The sequence below is a fragment of the Bombus vancouverensis genome, chromosome 12 (genome assembly GCF_051014615.1).
Source record: "Bombus vancouverensis nearcticus chromosome 12, iyBomVanc1_principal, whole genome shotgun sequence".
Lineage (NCBI taxonomy): Eukaryota > Metazoa > Arthropoda > Insecta > Hymenoptera > Apidae > Bombus > Bombus vancouverensis.
The window spans coordinates 8,782,809-8,810,409 of record NC_134922.1 but is presented as its reverse complement, the minus strand read 5'-3'; the positions used below and the strand labels follow the sequence as shown (position 1 = coordinate 8,810,409).

The 27,601-nt window shown below is 37.5% G+C and overlaps 1 protein-coding gene and 1 long non-coding RNA gene across 3 annotated transcripts in view; one reads left to right on the top strand and one right to left on the bottom strand.

Annotated features, from left to right (window-relative positions):
• Positions 1 to 4,485: 4,485 nt before the first annotated feature.
• LOC117155410 (uncharacterized) lies at positions 4,486 to 15,427 on the bottom strand. Of its 2 annotated transcripts, none has more exons than XR_013059735.1 (8): positions 15,319 to 15,427; positions 14,205 to 14,338; positions 13,777 to 14,099; positions 13,144 to 13,177; positions 5,942 to 7,141; positions 5,564 to 5,632; positions 5,232 to 5,299; positions 4,486 to 4,989 (listed from the first exon to the last, which is right to left on the bottom strand). It is a non-coding gene; the product is annotated as an uncharacterized LOC117155410 (long non-coding RNA). The 2 variants fall into 2 exon arrangements; XR_013059736.1 differs by having other exon boundaries at positions 6,989 to 7,141.
• Positions 15,428 to 15,913: 486 nt separating this feature from the next.
• The window catches only part of LOC117155306 (uncharacterized), a 37,268-nt gene continuing 25,580 nt past the window's right edge, over positions 15,914 to 27,601 (top strand). The window contains exons 1-3 of the mRNA XM_033331154.2: positions 15,914 to 17,031; positions 17,994 to 18,224; positions 23,640 to 23,753. Of these exons, the coding sequence (XP_033187045.1) occupies positions 16,776 to 17,031; positions 17,994 to 18,224; positions 23,640 to 23,753 (601 nt within the window). The 5' untranslated portion in view covers positions 15,914 to 16,775. The remainder of the gene's footprint in view (positions 17,032 to 17,993; positions 18,225 to 23,639; positions 23,754 to 27,601) is intronic.

Genomic DNA, 27,601 nt, shown 5'->3' with positions numbered 1-27,601 from the left:
CCTGGCTCAACATCTCTAATTTACAACTGCACCTTTAACATGAACCAACGATTGCAGCTGATACTTCACCCTAGTGAAAAACATCGGTAAGGACGAATGAAAAGAGACGACGGAGAAGCTGAATTCGAAAAGAAGCTGCGGAAAAAAAGAACGAGGAGGGTAAATCTGCGTAATTACCCTCGATTTCAAGACCGTTGCAAAATTCAGTGGTTCCGGCCAGCCTCTGCGTTCACCGAGAGAGAAAAAGATACCCGAAGATAGGATCTGAAAGCTGCTGAAAGCGCGCGATCGTATCGGTCGGTAATGCGATCCCCCAGCGACATAATGGCGCAAAACCTGGCCCCCATTGTTAGCTTGGGGCTCAGCGACGCATTCCTTGGCCAGGATGTGCTCTCGATTTTCTCGGATATCGTATAATGTGGCTTATGCCCCCGGCGAGGGAAACAGAGGGAGGACAGGACAGGGAGATCCGGCGATTTAGTGTGCTCCTCTCTCCACAGAGAGGAAAAACTTCGCTCGCTAGTTGGAGTAGGTGTGTCTTCTAGCAAATCTATTATTGTTGTTGGGGACACTGGAGTGTACTAAACCGGACGTGGATCTCTGTTTTTTTATCCTGGTACAATCTGTGTGATATGGTACGGGATGGAATTTCTGGGGAGAGAGTTGTCTCATACTTGACTCGGAATATGAAGAATAACCATTATTGATAGGAATATTGCAACTGATGCAAACTGACGAATGTAGAACTATTTTATATGTCGGAATAAAAACTGATGAATTATTGTAATTAGGAAATAAGAATATTGAAACTCTGAAATATTGGTAGTTGAGTGTTCGAAATTAGTTACCAGTGTATTTGATGGACCGGATAAAAGCCCTAGCGACATCGTAAAGTGGAACGAAAATTGCATAATTCAATGCAATTTCCATTGGTAGCACATCATTCAGAGATAAGATAATCAACTGCTATACCGACAGTAATTCTGATAGAAAACTGTATGCAGGGAAGTAAAAGATTTCTCATTTCAGTTCTTTCCTACATTATCGATAGGATTACAAGCATCAATGATGTACTGACTAAGAACAGGATGCAAGTAACATTAAGTGGGATTCCGTGTCTTATATTCTAAAATATCGACCTAGACAAAAATCACTGTCTTTTTTTACGTCCTGTACTATTTATAACAATTAAAAGTCCATTTGAGCCGTATATTTAGAGCATCATATTTATTAAAACAAAACTTTATTTAGTGATCAATTAAATAAACTTGTGGCCACTGACAAGACAAGATTTCAATGCCGACACTAAATGGGACCTAGCATTTCAGGTTCTGAAATACCGACCTGGCAAACAATTAGATTGTTTCTTACGCCATCTGTGATATGCTACAGCGGAGAATTGAAACAACCAACCCGATGACTGAAACTACAATCGCCATCGCAGCCAATCAGCTCGTATTATTTGCTATATAATTAATAATTGTATTACGTAAATAATGCGATTAGTAATTATATATGAAATAATGACGATTACCCGGGTCTCGCCGCATGGAGGTTGTTACGAGTGGAGAGCCTCCCTATCCACGATCCCATCCACCCTTCCTTTTACGCAAAAATTGACTAATTTTTCATTAAAAAGTTTAAGGAAATTCTTCTTTTGATGTGCGTTTGCAAAACTATCAAACCTTTGATCGTTGTGCAGAGGGAACAACAAAAGGAACATTTCAAAAACCGACGCGAACAGCTAAATCTGACAGTAAATAATATAAAACTTAAATACTACTACTACTACTACCACTACTACTACCACTACTACTACCACTACTACTACCACTACTACTACCACTACTACCACTACTACTACTACTACTACTGCTATTACTAAATAGTACTTTAATTATGCATGTATTGAACCCAAAACTAATCGCAAGCACTGAAAGCATTAAAAGCAACTTAAAGGCATTGCAAGCAACTTGTAAGCATCCTATTTGCTAATTTCAAGAAAACCCCTACTTAATTGATAATCCAATTTAATCTGCCTAGTAAAAAGTCAAAGTTCTCATGAGTTCTAACTACACAAATATTTTAATATAACTGGGACTGGGAGAAGGGGTATTTTATGAAATACTTGTATCTTGAAATACTTCGTTCCTGTAGACATTTCTGAAACAAACTTGAATTTAAATCGATTAAAATAAAATAAAAAATTTTGTATAAGCTCTACCTATGAGGGTCTAATGCACTGCAATATTATAAAATTAATGAAACGTTAATAATTTTAAATCTAATCTTAAATGAAGGAAACATTTTAAAGGACACAAGAAAACTAAAATGTATTACTCTCTTAGAAATTCTGGAAATTCATAATCAAAAGTGCAAAAGAAAATCGCGATATCATAATTCGCAACTCTAAAGCAAACACGATTATCATTTTATCGCAACTTTAATTCAAACCGTAAACATTCTCTCGCGACATTAATAAAAAGGCACGTTATTATTTCGCAACTCTAATTCAATCCGTAATTAATCTCTCGCGACACTAATAAGAAAAACCGCGACCTACCCAATGTGACGATGGACCGACATATACATCGGCCAAAAAAGAAAAGAAAGAACTACTACTATTACTACTACAAATACTAAAAGCGAGCATAGTGACAAAGTAGTAACGAGAATGACTTTCCATGCTCTGGATGATCCAGAGGATGGAAAGCCATTGGTAATTGCCCTCTTGAACGGCAGTTTGCCGGACCTCTTCGGCTCATAGCCTCTTCTTACTTCGGGCGCAATGCCCGCTGAAACTTAAATCTAGGCTCGAGTCTTTCTAATCGCAAAATAAAAAATAACTTATAAAGGTAAAATAAAAAGATAAATCGCGGATGCTATTTCCAGCGCACATGGACGACCAACGATCATAGCGACCGCTGTCCGTTCGCATGTGCAAGCTCGAGCAATAAACGTTCGTTTCGGAACCCATTCGCGACCACGACCGCGATATTCGAAAAATCGATAGGCAAGGCTCAAGACAAATGGTATGCTCCATTCGTGATGCCAGCTTCACCGTCAATTCTTCAAATCAAATTTCCTTATACTTATAGTTAACACTCATACCAGAAAATATGCTACCTATCCTACCCGGAAACCTTTATTTAAACCTGAAAAAATGGCAAAACAAGCACACCAACACATTCACTCCACGGTTCTCACACATAACCCGGGCGCAAAGGCCTACACTAGAGAGACGCCCCGGGACGCCTCCGACACCCGAGTTTGGCATACAACTTTCACACTCTAAAGTACGTACCATTTCCCTGAAATCGACTGACGATGGCTAGCGATCATTGCGTAAAAATATTCCGTATATTTCAACTTTAATTATCCAAATATATTTAAATTTCAATTTTAATTAAATACCCATAATCGTATATAATCATGTATATGTATATCATCTAAAGAAATAATTTGACTGGAATAGGTTGTATTTTACTCAATGTAATTATCATTGTAGTTTAATACTGAGATTAGTAATATTAATATTTACATCCACTATACCTATTTACTAACAATGTTATTTCCAATGGTAATTGGATTCATATTTCCGAATCCATAACTATTTCAAGATTATAATAAATAGCAGAAACGACGCAATTCCACAGCCTAACCACACACACACACAGTGGAAAATACGTCATGCACGATACGCTAACGCAACGTCAGTCGCTGAAAAAATTGTTAAGCTTATAGACTACTCATCATGCCCATTGCCTTCCTCCCACCCAAGAAGCACCTGGGCACGTGAGTGAGATTCTGACAATGAACATGGAAGGGGTTAAACCTGAAAATCCTACGCTAAAAATATGATTAGCCTATCTATTATATTTTCTGTCTAACGGGCTAATATTCTTTGATTTTGCAATCTAATTTCATTTCAAATTTTAATAATTCTATACTGCATTTTACTTTATTATTATTTATTATTATTAAACTATTAAGCCAGAATGGAGGAAATTAATGAAGAATACAGATATTTATTAAATATAAACTAAGATTCAAAGCAAGTAATATTTATATCAATGAATAACAATGGATTCTAAATGAACTTTATTACTCAAAATATCCTCAGGCGATATCTTTATCAAAACACATCTTTGAAAACACAAAAAAACGTTCACAACTTGTTTTGATTCTGATATCAGCCTGCCGCGAAATGTTTTCTTGCACGTGAAATTTGATAACATCCGTCATAACGGACAGACAGAGTTATACTTTAACATATACTTTCATATTTCATATTCGGAATTTTACTGAAATTATACTGTGTATACTCAAATGATAAAACTGCTCTATACCATAAATAATGGTATAATTATAAGAATAAAGGTATAAATATAAGAATAAAGTAAAACATTAAAATAAACATCATTTATAGTCTTCATCAGCATTATAATAACTTTAATCAAACTTGAATTTCCATATTAACGAAGTCTGAAGGTATCAGACTTCTTCACTACAAAATACTTTGATTTTATAAATAATTATAATGAATATATTGTGAAATTTTCAATCATATGCATATATATATACTAATTATATCTCATAACATTATATTACTTATACAAAATACTTTATATTACAGTATGTAAATATCATACTTATATATATTATATATATTAGCATCAACATTTAAAAACGCGGTGTACAAGAAAACCTATCCTAAACTAATAAATAAAATATAGACAAAAAATGTTATTACTCACGGGTATAAATACCCGCGGTCACTATGCTCGTCAAAAATTCTACGTATACAACCAATCACCCGTGTCGATTCGGATCATTCATCCTTCGACATGATTGAATGACCGAAGGAACACAAATACATGCGACTCATGATTAGCTGTGAAGAATTTTGTCTTCGATGTTGTTCTGATCCAAGGGAGTTCGTCATCAAGCCACCATCAAATTGGAATCCTCGAATTCAATGGAAGAAAACTGTAACAAAGCATAGAATATTTTAATTTACTCGTAATGACGGTGTTAATTACTTTAAAAGTTTGAAATGATAAACGACTAATTTCTACTAAATAAATATTTTTTCTAATAATATTCAATTTAGGAATGAAAAATTTACAAGTTTTCAAATTTTCAATCAAATTTTATTTTTTAATTAATAATAATTATCATGAAATATAAAAAATCGACTTAAATAAAATACAAAATAAGTAGTTACTTACATTTTTGGCTTTTGAAACACCACTAGGTATTTTCCAGGCAACAGGAAGAAGGGGAAGAAGTGGCATATCTTTAACAAAATATGAATTATTATAATTTATTTTGAGAAATACAGCGATGGTTGATCAAAAAATTTAACATAATAAAATATGAAACTCTATGAAGACTTAACTTTAATAGCAAAAGAAATTAAAATTCTAATAAACTATAATTAGAGTAAAAATTAAAATTCTAATATAAAAATCTAAAACTAGATTTTAGTTTTTAATTAATAATAATTGCAGCGAAATATAAGGAATAAAATTAATAGAATACAATGTGCAAAGATTCTTACATGTATAAATTTGAAACACCACTACATCCTTCCCAAAGAAGAGGAAAAATGATGGAAGTTATGAAAAACCTGTAACAAAACATGTTAAATACTATAAGTTGCACTTGAAAACGTACTTGTGATTGTTAGAAAACTTAAAACAATGCAAAATAAAACTCTATTCAAACATGAAATTTTAATAATAAAAAGATTTGAAATTCTAATATAGTTTAATTATTATATAAAAAGTAGAATTTTAACACAATAATGACAGACTTAGAAATTGAAGCTCTACCAATTTCTGAACGATATCAAACATTTTTATTGTGTACTTCAATAGCAAAATTTTAAGATTTTAGTTCGATAAATAAATTAAAATGCAATGTACGAAAAATTTACATTCTTGAGCTCCAGGAAAGGCTTTATCCTCTTGCGAGACCTGCGACTCTACTACCGAAAACGAACGTGTAACAAAAAAAATAGAGTAATAGACTATTAACACGTCCGTTTAAGTCAAATGACAATTGGCGGACACACTGACTCTAATTTCGCGTCTGATTATTACAATTAAATTTAATGAAAGTTGTTATGTTCTAAGTCAATATTAAATGTGATTTAACGCAGCAAGCACTGACTCTACCAACCGCATTGCGCGCGGTTACAAAAATATTCTGAAAGAAAAACTTTATAAGAGGTAAGTGTTTGTTTGCGAAAATACTGCTCTCTTAGAACTACGAATTAATCATTATTTATTTACAATAGGTAGAATCATATATCATATCAAGGAACGAAAATATACATAGAAATATCATACCAAGAATACGAAAGAAAATATATCGTTAGTTTATTTAAAATATTTTTCAAATTGAATGTCCGCCATTACAGCTTCAAATATTTTATGTATTACGTGACTTCCTTCTAATGCAACATGGCGCACTTCTTCTGACCGTTAAACAAAGCTGCGCAATATGAAAAAAACGCGATGCGCAGAACCTGTCCAAACTTGTCTCTGATAGCGTACTTTCTCGAATGTAATAGAAGTTATTGAAGATGACGAAATTAATAGTCAATATTATATTACAGACAATTTACGAATAATGAAACAAAATGAAAAAGTTATTTGAATTTCTTACTCAAATGAAACAAAATCGAGAAAATCTATGTCAAATTTATGTTAAATAATCTTTTCAATTTCTTCGGAAACATAATTTAATATATTCGAAAGAAAAAAGTAATTTCTTTAATCTTGCATTTTTCATCTTAGTATTCTTAATTAACCGTAAATTTAGAATTTGTTATATTAGATATTAATTATGTTAATATCACAAAATATTTATAATAAATGGAATTAATCGCATAGTGAATAAATATTACCAATTACTTAACTAAAAAAGGGAAACAAACATATAAATACGTTTGCCTTCCTTAAAATAGATGAAATATTACCTCATTTCAACGAAAAGTTATCAAATTTATCGTTAATCACCATGGCGTCCTTTTGACTTCCATCCCGTCCTTTTGACTTCCATCCCGTCCTTTCGAATTTCGCAGCATCTCTCTAATAGTTTCAAGCTTCCTTCGGAATCAAACAATTGCAATCTGCGCAAAAAAAGAACAAAATATTAATACAAATGTATAAAAAGAGAAAATTACTTGTAAATGGAACAATAATCAAAGTCAAATTGTCTTTCGAAAACACATTAGACGAGCTACCGGCAAATGTTGCAACCAAAAAAAACGATAAAAAGAAAAGAAGGTAACTAAATAATAGATTATAATGAAGTATTAAAGAAAAATGTACAATTAAGTAAAAATAACGATAGCGTGAATTTAAACTTGGTAGAAAAATGTCTATGAAAGTACCAAAGATATTTGTCGCGAAGTGACACGAATAAATGTACGTCTAATCTCTCTGATTGCCCATACTTAACTGACTCCAGCACCGCGATTTATCCCGCGAATTTCGGCTGGCAAGGAGTGGGGGAATTAGATAGCTAGTTAGATGCGTATGCACGAATAGGATTCGTCAAATTCCTGAAAAACCTATGTTCAAGGATATCTTTTCAGCAGTAAACATATTATGTCTCAAAAGAAAATAATATATTAGATTGAGATGCACGTAAAAACTGATTAGTAGATAGAAACCTGAAGAAAGATAATTTTTCATTCAAAATAAAATTATATCTGGGCCGAAGGAACTGTGATTAACTTATACCTTGTACATACATATGTATACAGAGGAGCCTATATATACATATTTATTATTCTTTTATTTATATTTCATTCATTTAACAACTTTCATCAATTATACGTATGTTAATTATACTTGCTGTTATTATTCATAATTGTTCGACTCTGCTCCCAGTTCCTTCCAATTTTCAATATGACAGCGCGCAAAATGATGTAACTTCATATTTTAGTTCGTACAGCTGCCACTAGGGCGATGTTGGTGTAGGACCGTATCATATTCTAACAGTACCTGGATCCTATTTGGGTTTTCCTGTATTTCGATATCCGTTTATAAAGAAATAATATGCCACATCATTAAATTGTGTTAACATATTGTTGCTTTACTTCTAGTGGTTTTACCAATTTTGGTAGTTGGATTAAATATAATGCCTAATCTCACTGTTCCATTGTGGAGGGCATAGCAAAGCTGATTTCTTACAAAATTAATATTTGACAACATAAAACACGAAATTCTATAAAGTAACAGGTTTATTCTGCATTATATCTGTACTATTGGCATTCTTTGATGTGATTCGTATCACTGGAAGTGCTGAGACTGTGATATAATTTTACATTAAATCGGTAACGTTGTAAATGATATAAACGATATAAATATAATGATATAAAAATATTATGATATAAAAATAAACTAACAGTTAGAGTTCTTGAATCATATATATGTATATATCACAAAACTACACTGGGTGTGAAATTTATTTGAAAGGCTTTTTAACCATTATTAATAAGGATTTTCTGAATTCCGGATAATTCATATGTACAATTTACCCACCAAGCTGCGCTTCTTATTATCGACGTAATTGATAAAAAACGAACCATCTATACCATCCGACACTATCATTGATCTCAACATGTCGATACGCAACGAATAAATCGAAGCTCTTCAACAAAATAACAAGTCTAGATCAAATTTCAATCCTAATCTAATCACTCTATATTAACAAATAATTGTAATTCTTACTTTAAACAGTATTAAAATACTACAAATATGTGTAATCGTTTTAGAGAATATCAAAGAATATTCCAAATCGTTAATTCCTTCCTCATACCAAACAAGAACTGTTTATGAACTCGAAATCTAGTTAATACATGCTGATTGTACTTAATACGCATACGATTCAGTTCCAAGTCAAGCCAAATTCGTTTAATGCACTGTCCGATGTTCTTAATTTACGCTTTCCAATCCCTTCGTCGAAACGAGTGGTAAAGCTCATGCTTTAAAGCTCGTTTCCCCAAACAGGATGAAGCGCAGGGTATGTCTCACATCTGTATTGTTATCCTTTTGATGTCCTCCTCAAAGCTGGACCGCACCAGGCTTACACTGCCGTTCTGGTAAGCGCAGGGAGGCACAAACGATTTTCTACGGTCTAGTTCCATCATGTACTGTCTTCTACGATTAAATTACTATACTTCGGTATAACATATTTGCATCTTCATTCATCAGCTATATTTCACTTTAGGAAGTTTATAGAAAAATTTTAACGTTTTTCAAATTCTACTTGTTTCCACATCGTGAAGTTTAGAATGAGAATATCCAAATGGAAGAATAATAGTAGTATCCTATTTTCTAGCATATATATCCCGAGTTTTAGTTTAAAACTCATAAGTTTCTTATGGAGGTCTAAACAAATCTTAGATCCAACTTATTTCCATTTTGTGGAGCTTATAATTAAGATATCGAAATAAAAAAATAATGGCATTCATATTTGTAGCTCATCTTATCCTGTATTTTAAAGTTTAGGAGGAATTTTTAACATTTCTTTGAATTCAATTCTATTCCATTTCCGAGATTTGAGATGAACATATTTAAATTAAAAAATAATAGTAGTTTCTATTTTCTAGATAAGAGAAAAGTTAAAAAACCATTCATATATAAGGAATTCAACAAAAAACTCTTGCAAGTTCGCTTTATGAGATATATTCGCTAGATGAGATATAACAGTTGATGAAAATGTTTCTATATATTACAAAAGCTGTCCATAAGATAGATTCTACTTTTTAACAAGATGAAGCAAAATTGTTGATGAAAATTCGGTCCGAAGGTACTTTCTGTAAGGCTGTTGTATATGATGGATGGTCGGAATACCAAACACAATTTACCGAAGACCGAGAATCAAGAGCCATCCCTGTATCCTCGGAATCTAGAATACAGTGGACACTAGAGAGAGGTAGTCGCACAGGGGGTTTATTAAGCTTATTAACGGACTATACAAGGGTGGATGTACATATCTACGTCGGTGGTCATGGAAAGTATGGCTAGCCAGAAGGGGTGAAAGGGTGGGAGATAATAGTACCTACGTGTGTGTGTCCTATCCTCTCATTCGTTTCATACGGCAGAAGTCGAGATTTCGGCTTGTCATACCTATAATTATCATTCCCCTTTGCGTTATTTCCTCTTCGTCTATTTAATTTCCACCTTCTCACTACCTTCCTCCAAATATCAAATTTATTTCAATTTACGTTTAAATCGACTCACGAATTTGAACTAATTATACTGCAAAAGAGAATGTATGCCAGAAGAGTAACGATATTTAAAGCGGAAAATTCGAAAATTGAAATAAATTTTCCATTGTAGGTATAATACATACATCCATTATTACAAGGATACAGATATCTTTATTTTACACTCTTCGTATTCTTCTTAGAATTTTATGTGAAGTAATATGCAAGAGAATCACGAACACGATAACTATGAAAAAGAACAGCTGTCGGTGGAATTAAAAATATTACGATAATGATAATCATGCAGTCATTTGCCTTCTAAATCGACCACCCTCTTTCATAGGCCTGTTATATTCTTTGACTGCATCCCCTTCCTATAATCGCGTGGCCACCCTAGCGAGTATTATTAGCTGCACGCTTTGCAATTGGATTAACGGAAGCGGAATTGCATCGACGGAAACGGAAACGGCATGAATTGTTCCACATAGTCACGAAGGCCTACCACTTTTGCTTGTTTCATCTAATCGAAATACTTGCCAGTACCATGAGACAATTATCGTCGGATCACGATAATATTAAACTTTATTAAATCCAACATTAACAGTATCTTCCTCCTCTTCGTAAAGTTTGTAAAAACGATTATGTATTTCCAAAGTTCTATCTGTTATTAGGTTTCTGTTCTTTAAAAAGAACGAAGTCAATGATTTTTATTGAAATTTCTGTTGCCTAGTTTACAATATAATATCCAACATAATATTCATTGTTGTAAATTGTTACTAGAATATTCTTTCAATACTTCTACAATCTAATTCAAGGTATTGGATATTTCTCTTGCGAAAAGGTTTTACAGAGGTATAAACAAATTACTAACTTACTTAAGTGAAGCTGCGAAAGCTACCTCTATTAATTTTGTTATCTGTAACTCAAACAATCTAGAGCATCTAGGATATGCTTTATGATGAAACAGTTTATTCATAAAATTTCCAACGGCTGATAGTTTTTCAAGCAATGTTAATCGATTTTTTGTGAACTTTATGTTTTAATGATTAAAATATGTATATATATACGTATTCAATTAACTAGTATTTATGAGAATCCCCAAAATATAGTTGTAAATACACAAGTAAAATCAACCAGTCTAGTAGAATTAAAGCTGAATTTATTAGATTCTCCAAATGAAAGATGTATCGAATAAAATATACCTATATGCCTAACACCTAGGAATAAAACAAACGATGGTACCTATTCAGACGATCCGAGAGTGCGTGAACGTAAGAACGAAGGGAGAACGGGTCGAAGGAGCTAAGGGTCGCAGATTTGGGTTTTACAGAAGAGAGGAAGAGAGGTCGTCTAATCGCGTCCCTAGTCCTGATTTAGGGCGGGATTTTAATTACGAAGGGTCAGTAAGTGCGGCTGTCCACTTGCCGTAAGTATTCCTCCCTTATTTATAGTTCATTAGCTCGGCTTTTACGCAAAAGGCAGATTAACTTACGTCCGGTTGTACGATCCCTTTTCTCAGACAAAATTTAACCCCGTAAAAAGATCTTTACACAATATTAATAAAATTCTCTTCACTATCTTTCATAATAAAATTTAAAGTTTCCTATCTAGTTAACAAGATTCTGTTGAATTTAGGAAACCTCTACTTACGATCTCTTTCTATCTATTTTCCATTGAAACAAAATTCCATAGTTAAAGGAAGCAAATTTTCGTGGACAAATCTTCGGAAGATTATTTCGACATGTACATGATTAATGAGTTCAAACATATCGCATTAAGAATTCTTCGATTATCAAAGTTATCAGGAGAAAGCCCTTTTCACGAGACACTATTTTCTGAGAATCGAGTTGTCGATAAGTGTGTCTTACGAAGCCCTTCCGGTGGCGCTGGCCACCGGTATCGTTTCCAAGCGATGTCGCCATCCTGATAAAAAGCGTAAAAAATGTTTCTGCTTTCCCTCCGCCCATTAATCTGTTATCTCGCTTACCTCATAACGAGCTTTACAATCTGACGTTACTTCGAAAATATCGCACAATTCCTATATTTCATTTAATTAATTAATTACTAATTCATAGGATAAGTAACAATCGCTATCTTTTACATATCTATAACCACACGATTCGTACAATTTTCTGTTAAAAGAAATCTACTAACTACAACACAATGCTATCAAAGAAAATTTATTTCAAAAGATCTCATCTTAATTGATCATTAATTCACAAGACAAATAACAATGTCTAACTATTCCATCTATTAAGCATTCCTAACCACGAATTGAATTACCACATTATTTATACATTTTCTTATTAAAAGAAGCAAACTACCCAATTAAAAGAAAAAATCTCAACTTACAGATTAGAAAAATCAAGTAAAAAACAATGGGATTACATCATGGTCGAACAACCATAAACACACGTGACAACTGCGATAGATCTGGCCGGCGTCTTTCGCGTAAGTAATTGCGGTTTCACGACACGCAGACCCGATTTTTGCGGTAGATCGGTGTGAACCGACAAAACCGATCGGCGAGGTGTCCCTTGTCCGCGCTTCTCACTTTTAAAGACAGAGAGATAAGAAAACGCAGGTAAAATCGGCTACGGGTCGAAGCACCGTGCCACTTCCGAGGGGTTAATTACATTCTTGCGAGCCCCGCACGAACGAGTGAAACCGCATTTTGCTTCCTCGATTGCACTTTAGCAGACCACAGTGCAATAAACGGTAGCGTTGCGGGAACACGCCGACCGGAGACCTTTAAAGCGCCTTACACCATCTTTTCCCGTATGTATTCCGGGAAAATTCTTTCCAACTTCAACGAAGTTACGTATCAAGTAATATCGGTGCGTCGTCGGGCTGGATCGTTTGACTTCACCGGTTAACTTCAAAGGGTCAACGGTTATTTGATTACAGCTTACCCGAGTATTTTGTGGCAGTTCGGCGTTCTTGCAACTGGAAATTGAAAAGGATTGGTCAGATTATAGGATGTTGAAACGACATGGGAGAAATTTATGTACTTCATTGAACTGTAAAAGCTGTATACAAGACACATAGATAGTAATTTGATAGCTGATTTTCTTTAGAAGATGTAATAATAGAATCGTAAAGAATTTTCGAAATATGTAAAAGTTATCAAATTATTACTGTAATCTATTATGATACATTATTCTAGAACTACCATTGCTTTTCAAATTGGGGTACCTACCTACGGATGACGAATCTAAATTTCTAGACTTGAATTTACTAGAAAGAAAGAATTTACTAGAAATTTTGAAGAATTTTCAAGATATACAAAGATCATCAAACTATTAGCATGATTTTAAACAATTTAGGAGAACAACCAGTGATTTTCAAATTGAAGCAAGGAGGAATATCTGAAGAGAACTCGTCCAAACCTAAACCCTATCAATTATCATTACCAGCCAAATTATATGTCTAGTAATAATGTTTGGCGTCTGTGTAGAAGGTAGATATCCGATCAAAGATACAATTCTACAAAGTTCCCGGTGGATTGAATCTTGCAATGGATATCAGAGGTAACAGCTTCCTACCTTGGTAGAGTAGAGACAGGTGGGGGGTCACCGAACAAAGTTCAAAAGAGAGTAAAAGAGACGACGGGGGAGAAAAGGAGGAGGTTGAAGGTGGCGGTGGTACGAAGGAACAAAATCCCGAGGGTGGGGCAAACGATCCACGATGCGGGAGAGTCCCACCCCCACCTGCTCCCGCGATCACAGGCTCCGCCTCCAGAAAGCCGCGTGACGTCACACAGACACTTGTTACGCCTTGCTGATACACTGGGTTGCCACTTGGATCTTGCAACCTGGAGAAGTCACTCTTTTCAACCCCTATGAGCGACTTTTGTCCAAGTTTCAAACTACAAAAATCAAGATCTTTTTATTATTCCGTTCGTTTTCGTCACTTGGGGTTTATACAATTCTACGATATATTGAAATAGGTATTAGAGATGTAACTCACTAACTTAGAAAAGCCACTTTTTTCCTATGATTAATTATCATCAGTTTTTAATGTATTCTCCAATTTATAAACATCAAAATATGTACTCTATTACTTCGTTTCCTTTCGCCAATGAGGTTTTATAGGGTTCTGTTTAATCTGGAAACATCAGAATAAAGGTTAGGTGGAAAGCAAGCCATGATGAAAAACATTTGAATTTCCCTCGCTTCCCAGAAAATTGAATAACTTTCCTGATAGTGCATGCGAATATTATCCTGTTACATACTAGGAATTATTAGAATCCCCGACTATTCGACTATCAATTATTTCAGAAAAGGATATGAGCGTTTAACGCCATTCAGCAAGATTACGAAATCGCGGGTGCTGAAAGCTTGGCCCGCTTTGAAAAAGAACATGATAACACACGGAGTTTTGATGATACTTCCTCCTTATCGATATTAGAACTAACTAAAAGACTATGTAGAGAAATGACTAATTAGCATGAATTAGTTCGACCATGTCAAATATTACATCAACGACATCTATATGTTTTATATATATTGGTACTACATGATTGGTCGAATCGGGTTTTGATCAGTTGCAAAATCGGGCTCACTAGCATATGCAAATATATTTATAAATGGATACAATTATAGATAGCAACTATGATGACACATGGGATTTTCCGTAAATTCGCTGTAGCCATGAAACAGGTTGGATTTACCTTTCACGATATCGAAATGGCCTTCAATGTATCTTTTCTCCTGTACAGCTGATTAATATACTGTATTTCTGGATTTTTACACATTATAAGGAACCTAAAAGTGAACGAATGGATACTGTTTTCAATTCTTTATGATTCAACTTTACTTCAAACTAACCTAATTACTGCATTGTTAAACTGAATGTGGATACCGTGGATACTAGTAATGCTTAATATTCTATGATCATACCTAAATGGTTTATGCGAAAGGTTAAACGAATGATCACTTTGTAACGCCACCTTAACGTGCACTTTACGATTCAACTTCATTTCGAGCTAACCTAAAGCTCACAGTGATAACATTCAGCACTCTTTTATATTAAATGATTTCTGTAATTCTTTTCTCAAAGCTACAATTATAATTTGGAACACTTACTTGTGTTGACTAAATTGTGCCAACGCCATTGACGCTTTCGATAATCGCAAGCAGTTCCTATCGAACGGCCTATAGATCGAAATCCTAGTTCCTTAGTGCGTGGCGCTACTTAACCTAATTTGCACGCCCTTATTCAATTTGATTAAATATACAAAATTAAATACACGTACTACGTTCAGCAATTACGTTGAATAACGTTATGTGTACATATATTAAAAAGTGATGGTGTTTTTAAATTTACCTTGGAATACACCATTATTCATGTCATCTTGCAACGAGTGAAAGTAAATCATTTGCTCCTAGAGAATCGAGCACTAATCGCATACTTCTATAACGAAACTAATTAACAGTTTGAGATATATTAAGATACTGAGTACATTAAAACCATTTGATCAAATGCAATCGATTACTAATTGATATGATCATTTGCCATGACTAACACAATTTCCCAGTAGTTGAACAATGCAACATATTCGCCGGAAACTGGCGAAAAACTCTTCGCGTGAGAAAATAGACTGCGTATAAATAAGCCGAGAAATATGAAAACGCGAACACTGGCCAGAAAACGAGTGCACTCGATCAGAGGGCGGGCGATCTAACAGTGGGGATATGGAAGAGAGGAGGCGCGGCGGGAGGATGATGTCGACGGTGGGGAGCTTTGGAATTGCAAGGCTTAGGCCGTCCCGGGCCGCTTACGCGGAACACGCGGCTGAAGCCGCGCCGCCGGCATTACGTCGCGCACCGTCGACCGCGACTGACGTTCCTGTAATTGTGTTTCATTCCCAACCTCTATTTCGATGTACTGTGTTTTCTCGAATCTACAAACGAGCCTCGTCAACAATCGTGTCTGCACATAGTATCGAATCTTTGTCGCGAAACAAAAGTGAAAGCTTCTCATTTAAGCTGTCATTAGACCAACTGGTGTCAGAGGTTCGAAAACCTCGGCGTACCTCGCGTCCAGCAACCTGTAGGAGCCTCCAATCCGGGTAAAAACGTGTTACGTCATCAATAAGTGATCGTATAGTTTAATAATAAATCCTTAATAGATCGTGCATCGATCTCTGTAGTGACACCTCGCGGACTAAAAGTGCAATAGAGGGGAGAAACAGTTTCTGATTGGAGGTGTTACGTTGTTATTCGATAAATATTGTCATGGCGTTGGCGGGAAACGAGTAAGTTTAAGAGCTGTCGTTATGGAACTCGGAGAAATTTCGAGAACGCCGACAATACTTCGTACGTATTATAAGATACGATGAATGTGTCGGTAAGTATCCTGGATATCCATCGTGTGGACCAGAAGTGGAGAAGCAGCTGCTGGAGGAGGAGTTACTGGTAGCAGCCAGGAAGTAGATAGCAGGCTCCGGTGGAGTGTATAGATCGAGGAGGCAAGTGAAGTCACGACGTCTTGCCCGGAGGGTGCGTGCTTGGGCGACGAGGGGCGGCTACTGGCCGATGGGATGCATCTACCGGTGGGTTCCGTGGGCTGCGGGGAGAATTACGCCACCGTTGGATCCCACGAAGGCGCCGGCCCGTGCGGCCCCTCACTGGCGCCTCTCCAGGGGGTGAACACCAGGTACCAGCAGGCCGACGACGCCGACGCCGGGGGAGGAGGTGGCGAGATGAGCGAGGGTGCCGCCGTCGGCGAGCTGTGGTGGACCGAGAGACTCGTCGGCGAGGCACAGGCTGAACACCCTGGCGAATTAGTTCGAACAGGTTCGTAATATTTCTAACATTGAAATTAGTCTGTCTTTAATCGTTTATGGAAACTTTGTAAATTTATTACGGTATATTTGTAGTGACTGAAGTAATTTGTTTGTGAGGATGTATGGATGAATGTGAATATTCATATTGTTTGTAAACTAGGATTACTAGGTTAGTAAAATTGTCTGGTTCGTTTGTATAGATTTACATTAATATGTAATGTGTTTTTGAAGATTTAAATGATTTGTTTGTAAAGTATATGGATAAAGGTTTCTGTTGTTCCTTTCTTTCTGCACTTTTGAGTCCTTTGCTATACAAGTTTTATAGTTTACTCGGTGAAAGGTGCGTGTTCATCGTCGGTGGTCACCAATGTGTAGGAGGTTGAATGATGAGATTACTAATAGATGAAATCGTTAATGTATTTAAAATTGTCAGTACAAAGTCCTAGTCGCGAAACGGCGTGTATAAAATCGTTTGGTCGCAGTTTATAATAATCCGTTTGCGATCGCGTCCGTTTATTTATAGTAGTCGGGGGGGGGGGGGGGAAGTCGGAAGATTCAAATTTGTCTTTGTTTTACGGTTACATGTAGCGGAGTTTTCTATATGCAGTTTTCTATAAAATTTTCTATATGCAGTTGGTGAAATATCAGGTTAGTAAAAAATTATAATGTTTCTACGTAGATTCTTAGTCATATTAATCATATTTTAGAAGAAGACAAGAATAATGTTTGTACAAGTATACAATTAAATATGGCGGCCGAGAATAGAGTTAGATGAATTAAATTTAAGAACGTAAAAATCTTTATATAATCGTAAAATATCATTTTCCCAAATATTAATTTAGAATATTCATTAGAAAAGTACGTAAAGTAATGCTTGTTACAAAAATTTAATTGCATCTGAAGGAACAGAACCAATTCTATTCCGCCTGTCTCTACAGCAAAGACACTAATTGCTTTTATAATTTTTTGCAGGATCTCCGTATTTTCTATGCAGTCAACTGCCAACTCACTGGCGGTCCAACAAGACGCTTCCGGTGGCGTTCAAAGTTGTCGCCCTGGGCGAAGTCGTCGATGGAACTCTAGTGACAGTGCGAGCGGGTAACGATGAGAACTGTTGCGCCGAACTAAGGAATTCCACTACCTTGATGAAGAACCAAGTCGCCAAGTTCAATGACTTGAGGTTCGTTGGGAGAAGCGGCAGGGGTGAGTCTCTTAAACAGTTCTCTCGGTTCTCATCCTTTTTTTCAAATACATACATGAGACATAACCTAACCTTTATCACGCCATTAGATTTCATAGTGATATAAAAATGAAATTAATATCTCGTATCTCTAAATGTAAACTGCTGACATTATAATGTTATACCTGAAATATCTAAACTAAAATCATGGATGTCTAAATGCAAACGTTTTTTAAGATTCTACATTAAAAAAACACAACGGTTAGATTTGAAGATATAGATCAATGATTGAAGATAAATGATCAAAGCTCGAAGCAACTGATTAAACGAGCCAATAGAGAGAGTTAGTTTTGAGGTTTCGAGTGTCATCGTCAGTGGCAGTTTGCTTTGTAAGTCGTTGAAAAAGCAGCCAGTAAATTATCTGCACGAGAGAGGCATGTACCGTGATTTCGAACCCCCTAAAAGCACGGTTATTGTAATCATCATCGTCATCAACTGGCCTCAACCCCGCTTGACTCGTCTCTCGCTTTTAAACCCTCCGCATCCGCGAGTTCCCTCGCATCCCGCTGCCCCCAGAGTCATTACTCGATGTCCGCCGGTAGCCCCGACCTAGCATCCGAAACAACTGGCCGTTAATCAGAAATCATCGTCCGTCGGCCAGAGAGAAAGAGGCTAAGTCTCGAAAATCAGGCAAATCCGATCAATGTTCCTACCTTGTTTCTGTAAAACACAAATATAAATTTCTTTATTTTTTAGTTTTAAGTTTATTTATATTACTAATTTACTTTACACTTAGTTTCTTTAGTTAATATGCCTCAAAAGTTAATCGCAAGGCTTTCTGAAACGGATGTATTGGTTTATGATGCAAAACTTTCTATTTCAAAAGCAACATTAAGAAAGATTGTAATTAATATTATACAGTTATATGACAATGTTTATTTGCCGTACTGTTTTCGTTTACTTGTCAGACCTTTACACCTAACATTATTTCAGATTCCTTTAAGTATCTTATTTATACAAAGTGAATAATCTATCCAGAAACTTTTGCACATAACTTTAGATGTCGAATGTATTTTCTAATCATATAGTAGATTTATTATAAAATTTTTATATACATATTTCGTAAGCATGAAGAGAATTCCTTAAGAAGCGTTACTGTATCAATCGAAGCGTAGTTAATATTAAAAAAGTAAAACTAAAGCTTTCAACGCAATTTACTCAGTTAATAATTTTATCTTCGGATCCCTTTTTTGAAAAGCGCCTCGATTAAAGCAGGCAGAAACGAATAGTCTGAGAGTTAATTAGAAATGTTAAATATCTTCTTTACCGTTTGCACTTTATGTTAGTTAATTCGCTGTTTGGAAAACCGCAGTTGTTAAACTGCTTTAAAAGGTATAGATTAAGCTTCAATGCGGAAATTAAATCGTGTCAGCCGCGAACAAAGTTATCACGGGAACCGAGCTTTTAATAAATGATTGTCGAATGAATTGATCGTCCGGTAGCTTTTTAAATAATCCGTTTTTACGCCGATTAAGTCGCAGATTTCAGGGACGCGCGTGTACGTAGATCGGGCGACGATTATCTACGGACCAGCAGGTAAACTCATCGGGTTCTACAAATGCATTTTGCACCCCACGCACCGTACGATGCATTTATGAATTAACGAGCCGGACTGCTCGCGCTCGAGCTGTACGCCCGTCGATAGCATCATCTATGTTTCATTCGATTTCATCATGAAGTGCAGGGTCAGCGAGGTTCCATCCACCTCCTGACACCGGACACGCTATCCCCGAAATCAATTAGCGAAAGGGACACGTCCCTCGCCGGAATCCTTCGATCCCTTTGTCTAGTTTTTGGTATTTTTTTTCACTATCTCTCCTCGATAATCCGTAATACTCAATTTCGACGATTGACCAAACCACCCTCGTACCGGCCGCGACCGGCCAGTCTACCTACCCTCCTATCATCGAGGTTTTGTTTCCGCGACTTATTAATTTGATTGAATCCTACCGCACCGCTCCGATCTCCCCTCTCGATATTGCCGATTCGTCCAAGGAATTCGACGGAAAATTCGGAAGCGTCGAGCTTGAAATTTTCTCGTACATGAATATTAAGAATTCATCAAACCGAATCAAACGTGACCACCGTAGTCTGGCCAGACTAGATCGACTAATAATATATTCTAACAACAAAACGAAGTAACTACAACAAATCTTATCTAAAAGAAACATAAAATATACAAGATCAACGTTGTTGAAAGAGTTAAAGGAAGCAAGAGACTAGTAAGATGTTTGCAATTATCACCTTCCGTGAAGGCACGATATTTCTTCAGAGGATCGTAAACGAAAGGAAAGAGAGGTGGCTGGTAGCGCCGGATCAAAGAGAGGGGCTACAGAGGTTGAAACGGGCGTTCCATCATCGTCGGGACCGAGGCAGCCCCGTGCCTATAATTAGTAATATACCGCAGTCTATATCGACACGGCTGAAATTACCACCGATAGTAATTATTTGACAATTGCAGAGACATCCTGTTGCGAGACTCGGGACCCACCGAACCCTTCGCTTTTCCATCCCAGCTCCTGGCTCTCCCACTTGGAGAGAGAGTAGCTACCTAGCCCTACGCGAGAGAGACCTCGTCTCTCTGCTCTCCCTTCCCCCTCCCTCCACCTCGGTGCCACGAGTATTAACGGACGGTTTCGAGTGGTTTCGGATGGTTGTGTGGGCGGTTTGGGATGGCGTTCATCTCATCCTCGGCACCGTTGGAAACGCACCGACACATCGAAGCGAGCCGGAGTCGCGCTGGATAACCGGCGATGTGGTGCACGTTATATAGGTGGCACATACGCGTGGCCCGGTTTTGTCTGTCGGTCTGTCCGTCCGTCGTTCGCGAATGCACAGCCTGGGTGTCCTGTCTCTGCAGATGACCGTTCCCATCATCGAGTATTAACCGCAGGTCCGGCCATCGGTGGGGGAAATCGGCCGTGCGGCATTATTAGCCCCAAATGCGATGGACTCGGACGATGGAGGGAAAGGGGCATTCGGGTGTCGTGCGCGGATTCCCTTCCTATCATCGCTTACGATATCGCTTCGGTCAGCTTCCGATACTTTTCACGCTTTTTTTCACCCTTTTACATTCAACCCTCTTCTACTTTCTTACAATGGCATCCTTTTGCAACCATCTGGATTTTGTAAATTATACATTGAAATTAAATGGCGTTCTTCGAGCCCAAGGCGTATCCTTGAATACAAAATCGTAGGAACGTCGAAACTTTCTGTAGTGTCCAGCATAACAACGAGCGCTTTACTGTCTAGACAAATTTGCTACATTTACAACCGTCGAAAAAATTGTATTTCCTGTCCGATCCATCAACGACGAACGTTGTCATGCAGGCCGCGGTAAGAGCGAAAAGACAGACGTAACGGCGCGCGAATGCGATCGATGCGGCTAATCGATTTTAAAGCGAAAGCCAGAAAGAGGAACCGCGACACGCGCGATTTTTGGTGTTCTGAAACGAGCCACTTTGCGCTGGACCGAAACGATGACGATAACAAGGATGCAATGACGGGCGCGAGAGCGACAGCATCGCGGGCTCAGGGGCTGCAATGGGGGCAAAAGGGGTGGAGGGTGAGCGGCTGCACGCGGGGGAGAGGGCATGCTATAACTAGGATATAACGCCGTGCCTCTCTGCAGTCAGTTGCAGCTCCCGGGGGTGGCGGGGTTGGGGGTGTTTGATGCCGGTTATCATGTTGACAGACACAGCGAGGTGGACCAGGGTGCACCAAGGGGAGACAATTACAAATCGTTGACGTTTACGCCAACACAAACGACTATATGTCCGCGACACGTTAGATATCCTCTCTTTAACGCAAACGAAGGGCCTTCTTCGTATTTTCTCGGGTGTTTGTCGAATTTCATGGCCCAGATCTTCTTCCAATTCCATTTAGATGTCGATGGTTTGGCAGATCGCAGAATTCTTTTCTTGAAACTTTGAATTTCTACGGAAGGAAAACATTGATGTTAAGTCATGTTCTTAATTTTTTACGCGAGAATAACTCTAAATTTCAGTACGTTGTATGTCGATCCATCGCATGTCTTAAAAATTATCTCCTTATTTTTTATCAATAACAAAAGATTGAAAGCTATCAACATTTACAGGTACCTTTGATCATGACAGCCGTGTTTCATGTATCCGTGTTCCAGTATCAATGAAATTTCCAAATGTTTTGTATAACATACATGATATTACACGTGAACATTGGCTGTATTAATTGTTCAAATACGTTCGCGAGCCACTGTTTATCGTATTAAAATTTATATTTTTAGTCATAAAAATAATATTAAAATCGGAAAATGAACCAATAATGGGCTTCTTCTCTTATCACCTTTATTTTTTATCCCAGACTGAATTGCAACAAGACGATCAACACCTCCTTCCTATAAAGGCAATCTATTTTTAAGTGGACCGTGCCGACACAAAGTAACTCGAGAAGAACCACGGCTATAATCCAGTTGACTTTAGCATCCGAAAAAGACAAGGGGTTGTTTCGTTGGAACAGGCAGCGAATTACCAAATGCATATTAGCGTGCGATGGGCCGTTTAAGAAAGTGTAGTCAATCTCCGCGACGGACGTTTATGGAGAGGGAATTAATATACCGGACCTTCAACTTCGAGACCTTCGTCGGTGATATATGCACACTGGTGCTCCACCCCCGGAACGTCCTTTTCTCTCCCGCTTTAGAGTCTGCGCGCTCTAAGAAACTCGCGGTCTCTCGAAACCTAATGGACGTGGATGTAATTGCGGTACGAAATCGTAAAGTATTTAGATCGAGATTCGCTCGTGGCACCACTGACCACAGAATATAGGTCTGTCGCGAATTTGTTTGCAACTCGATAGGTAATAAATTCCTCTTCTAACTAGAAATGTTATTACTTCTTATTACAGAATGTATATTATACAAAATTTAATTCGTTAGAATACAAGAAATATTATTCGAACGTTTCAGTAAATTTACATTTCGATCGATAATTAATTGTTCTTCTAACTAGGCTTCTAACAAACTTCTACCAAAAGGTTCATTCAGTATCTTCTTGTCTATAAGATTTCTTTAATTGTTAAATTCGATTGGTGATAAATTTCTCTTCTAAACAGATATTTTATTGTTTCTTTTATATAAAGAATCATTCTCTTGTATTGAAAATGTCCTGTCTGCCATTTCGAAACCGAGGTTTTATTATTTTCCTTGTGCCATCTTTACTTTGCTCCGTTCAATTTAAAATATTTAACTACAGCCTGTAAAACTGAACAGGATCCTAGCTACATATGTAATAACGATATATCTTTACGAAGGAGTAGTACTTAACTTGATACCTTATTTTTAACTAAGGGAGGTACATATATATATCGTTCTTTTATCATATTCGATTTTTCTGTTTTAGGAAAAAGTTTCAGCATCACGATTACTGTATCAACGACACCACCCCAAGTGGCTACGTATACGAGAGCCATCAAGGTGACCGTCGATGGACCCAGAGAACCGCGCTCCAAAACGAGTGAGTAGATCAAACACTTTCCATTCTCTGGTAGGCCGTGGATCGCGAGATCTATCCGCGGCCACCGGCTGCTACTATCCGTGGATTCCCTGAAAATGTACCGATAATTCAACGAAAGTCCCTATACGCGGTAATGGGAAGTCATTACCGAGCAGATGGTGCGCGATGATGCAGTGGTCGACGTGCGTACCGCGCGTATGCGTGTTTTGGGTTAGCTATTCACCAAGCTGTACTACATAGACAATGCTTTTACCAGCACACTGCCGCGTGAAAAGTAATCCACTTACCGTAATATACTATGAAAACCTCGAAAAATATCCGTTAATTATCGATGCTTGACCATGCTTAATAACGGTGTCGTATGATGCGTATTTGCGATACCGGCTTGATATACAAATAACTGAAACCATCGTTCAATACGCTGTATTCATAGCCTTTTTAGAATTTGGAAAGAAGAAGGGCTAGCTTGACATTTTTCCAGATATCCTTTATGAAACTTGTCTTAATCGAGCGAAGATTAATTCACGAGTTGATGCATTTTTGTTTAGTTTGAGGGAATGCAGGGAACATTGGTACGTTTTAAGAAACACTATGAAATCCTCCAAAGGAAAATCATATGCCTCTTTAAGTTTGAAAAAAAGGAAGAAAATTACTGGGAAATCTTTGCAGATATTCTATAGGTATAAAAAAATACGTTAATCGAGCGAACATTAATTGAGAAGTTCCTGATGCGTTGCTCTCACTTTGACATCTGCAGAGCAGAGAAACGTACGTACACATATTGAATATTCGGAAACCACGGAGACAACTGGAACGGTGAAAAGCAGGAAAACAATGATTATTCCTGCAATTATTTGAAAATAATTTCGTTGAATCTGGAAATATTCAAACTTCAGCAGTTTTTGATTATCCATTATCGGTTTCACATAATGGTTCCACAAAATGTAAATTTATTTCCATAAATATTTTTCGATGATGCTCTCGTCGACGGGCGGAGGGAGAGAGAGAGAGAGAGAGAGAGAGAGAAATTCAAAAAATACAGAACGATTGTTCCAGCTTAAGCGAGTGCCACCAATTTCAGGCTTCCATCCGTAGAAAAAAATGCCTGTTATTTCGATATCAGATTAATAGCCGCTGCGGAGTCGACCACGAATACGGCAGCTTTTTGCGGACGTTTCGCATTTGTTGTATAAAGTATTGATAGGCGTAGGACGATGCGTGCCCGTCGGTCTCGCAGATTTTTTTTCACCGCTGTTGTTTTTCGAAATGGTCCAGCGTGATTGATTTTTCTAACGTTTTTATAGCTCGCTCACGTTCTGTCGGTCAATCGATATAGCACTAAGCGTCGAAATCTATAATACTCGTGAAATTTTCTGTAGAGGCATACAATTTTCACAATCGAAGTTATTTAGGATTTGACTTTCGTCAGATTCGAAGACAGGATAGAATTTTCAACTATTTATCTGTTAATATATAAAAACTGACAGTTCTCTGTACGCGCTCGACATGTTTGATCGCATGTATTTCGGCCGGGAAAAGTCAAAACAAGCAAATTGATGTTTTTTTTCGTTGTTTTAACGAGTAACCTATGGAAATCAACGGAATATCAAAAAATCATTTATGGAAACAAAAAACGTAAATTATACGTAGTTATTCGAGCTTAATTTCTCAAATAGATTCTATCATAGATACTCTGTTTAATTTTTAAGACCAATTAGACGATTTAATATACGAGTGATCGTCAACTTTTTTCTCTAGTTTTTATAAATCCAAACTTCTTCAGTTTAAGAAGATAATCGACTTTTATGGCAAACAAACTGCTTCGATATCAGAAATCATCCACCGAAGACTAAAAAAATTAAATACCTGCTTAAAGATCACCGATTTCTGCTGGAGCTTTTACAGATCCAAGTGGATGATTGGACAAAACAGAAACAATTTGACAATTCTGAAACCATCAATCTCTTCTTTACTTCTCAGAGATCCAAGCTTCCTCAGCTGAAGCGCTTAATCGACTGTTTGAATAGCATCATCCAGAGAATAGACAGACGCGCGACGCGTGAAAACTATTCCAGACGGCAATCGCCGGTCGGACTCCGTGGCGGATGAAAGGAATCGGCTTCGAGACAGGACACGCATCACGACATATTGCATACACGAGTTTTGGGCAGCGATGGCGTGGCTCCTCCTGGCCCTGGCACGCACCAGGGACAATCTATGTAACAACCAGCGTACGAGCGCCGTCGGGCAAAACAACCGGCGCTTTCATTGTCCTCGCAACGATGCGAAGCGCGCCGCTCCGCAGACACCTGCCGGCTATCATTATTGCGTGGATAATCGTGAGCTTTTTGTTATCGAAAATCACCACCCCTGCCCGCCCCGTTTTTCGGCTTTGGTCCCTCTTTTTCCCGTCTCGCCTCGACCGGCTGTTTCGCTGGTAATCGTGCAATTTCTGTAATTCGCCGGCCCGTCAGCGCGTGTAAATACTGCAAACGCGGCTACCGTGGCCTGGAACGACACGTAACCGGATTAACGGACTTCCAAGGCTGCGACAGCCTGACCAGAACCGTTTGAACGCGTTAGGAACGCGTTTGAGAAAGGAAGTTGGCAAGAATTTTACCACCGTACTTCCTTAGGAGAAGATTAAAAATTTCCTCTCGTTCTATCTAGGAAATTTCTTAATGTATACGTTATTTTCAAAGAAACTACGAACGACGAACTGTGACAGCTTCATTCTAACAATTGCTCCGTTCTGAAAATAATAATTCTTGTAAATCTGGAGCAAGGAAAGCAAATAGTCGTTAGTTACACAACCTTCGTATCTTCCCTAACAATTTCTATTCGAGTATCGATGCTTAGAGCTGTATTACTCTCCTATCGATATACCATACAGGCTGATGGTAAGAGAACTTACGTCGATGACAATGTAAAGTATCATTAGACTAGTTTCTCATTCTGATTCCTCCTCGACTGTGGAAAACGTTCAACCAATTTCTCGATCATGCCTGGAAACGAAAACGAATGGAAAAGGTAGCCATGAATCGGGTGGAACGACCGGAGAAAAGGGAACGAAACAAAGTGGCTACCGGGTAGCCGTCACCGTGGCCGAAAATCATCGAAACGTTCCCGGCAAAACAATATCGATGGATCGGCCGCTGTCAGTCAAAGGTTGAAATTGAATTTGCTTGTCCAGTAATTGCTCCGCGTTTGGAATTTCGATTAGACAGGAATACACGACGCGTTCGTCTCTCTCGAAATCATTTTCCCTTGCCCTCGTAAAAAAAACCCTTTCCAAAGCCATACACGTTCGTTCCAAGCTTAAGTGTTGCAACCGTGATTCAAAATATCAAAAAATCCATTTGAATTCTTAAACAACTAGACTAAAACGTGGTTGCAGCGGTGTATTACAGCTTATAAATATCAAAATCGGTACGATCATGGATTGGAAAAGCACGTCTCGGGGAGATGGAGAATTTTAGAGCGAATCGGAAGCAGGTTCATCCAGATAGATCGAGAGAAATCGCGCGTTATCGAACGATATTACTCCCAGTAGCCGTCCATTGAAACTATAGAGAGATTGCAATTGAAAGACATTACCGGATGATTGGAAAGAATCCTTAGATCGAGATACTGGATCACTTGTCTCGATGAATTCCTTGTTTGTATCCACCGATTCGTCCAAGTATCGTCGTTGTTTGTATCTACCAATTCATTGACAGTAGGTTAGAATTCTAAAGCACAAAAAGAAATGAAAATCGTCATTAAAGTACAGTTAGCTTAGAAACAGTTTGATGATACCTATCTCTAGTGGATCAGCGATAAATGGTGTGTTTTGGTGTTCATTCGCG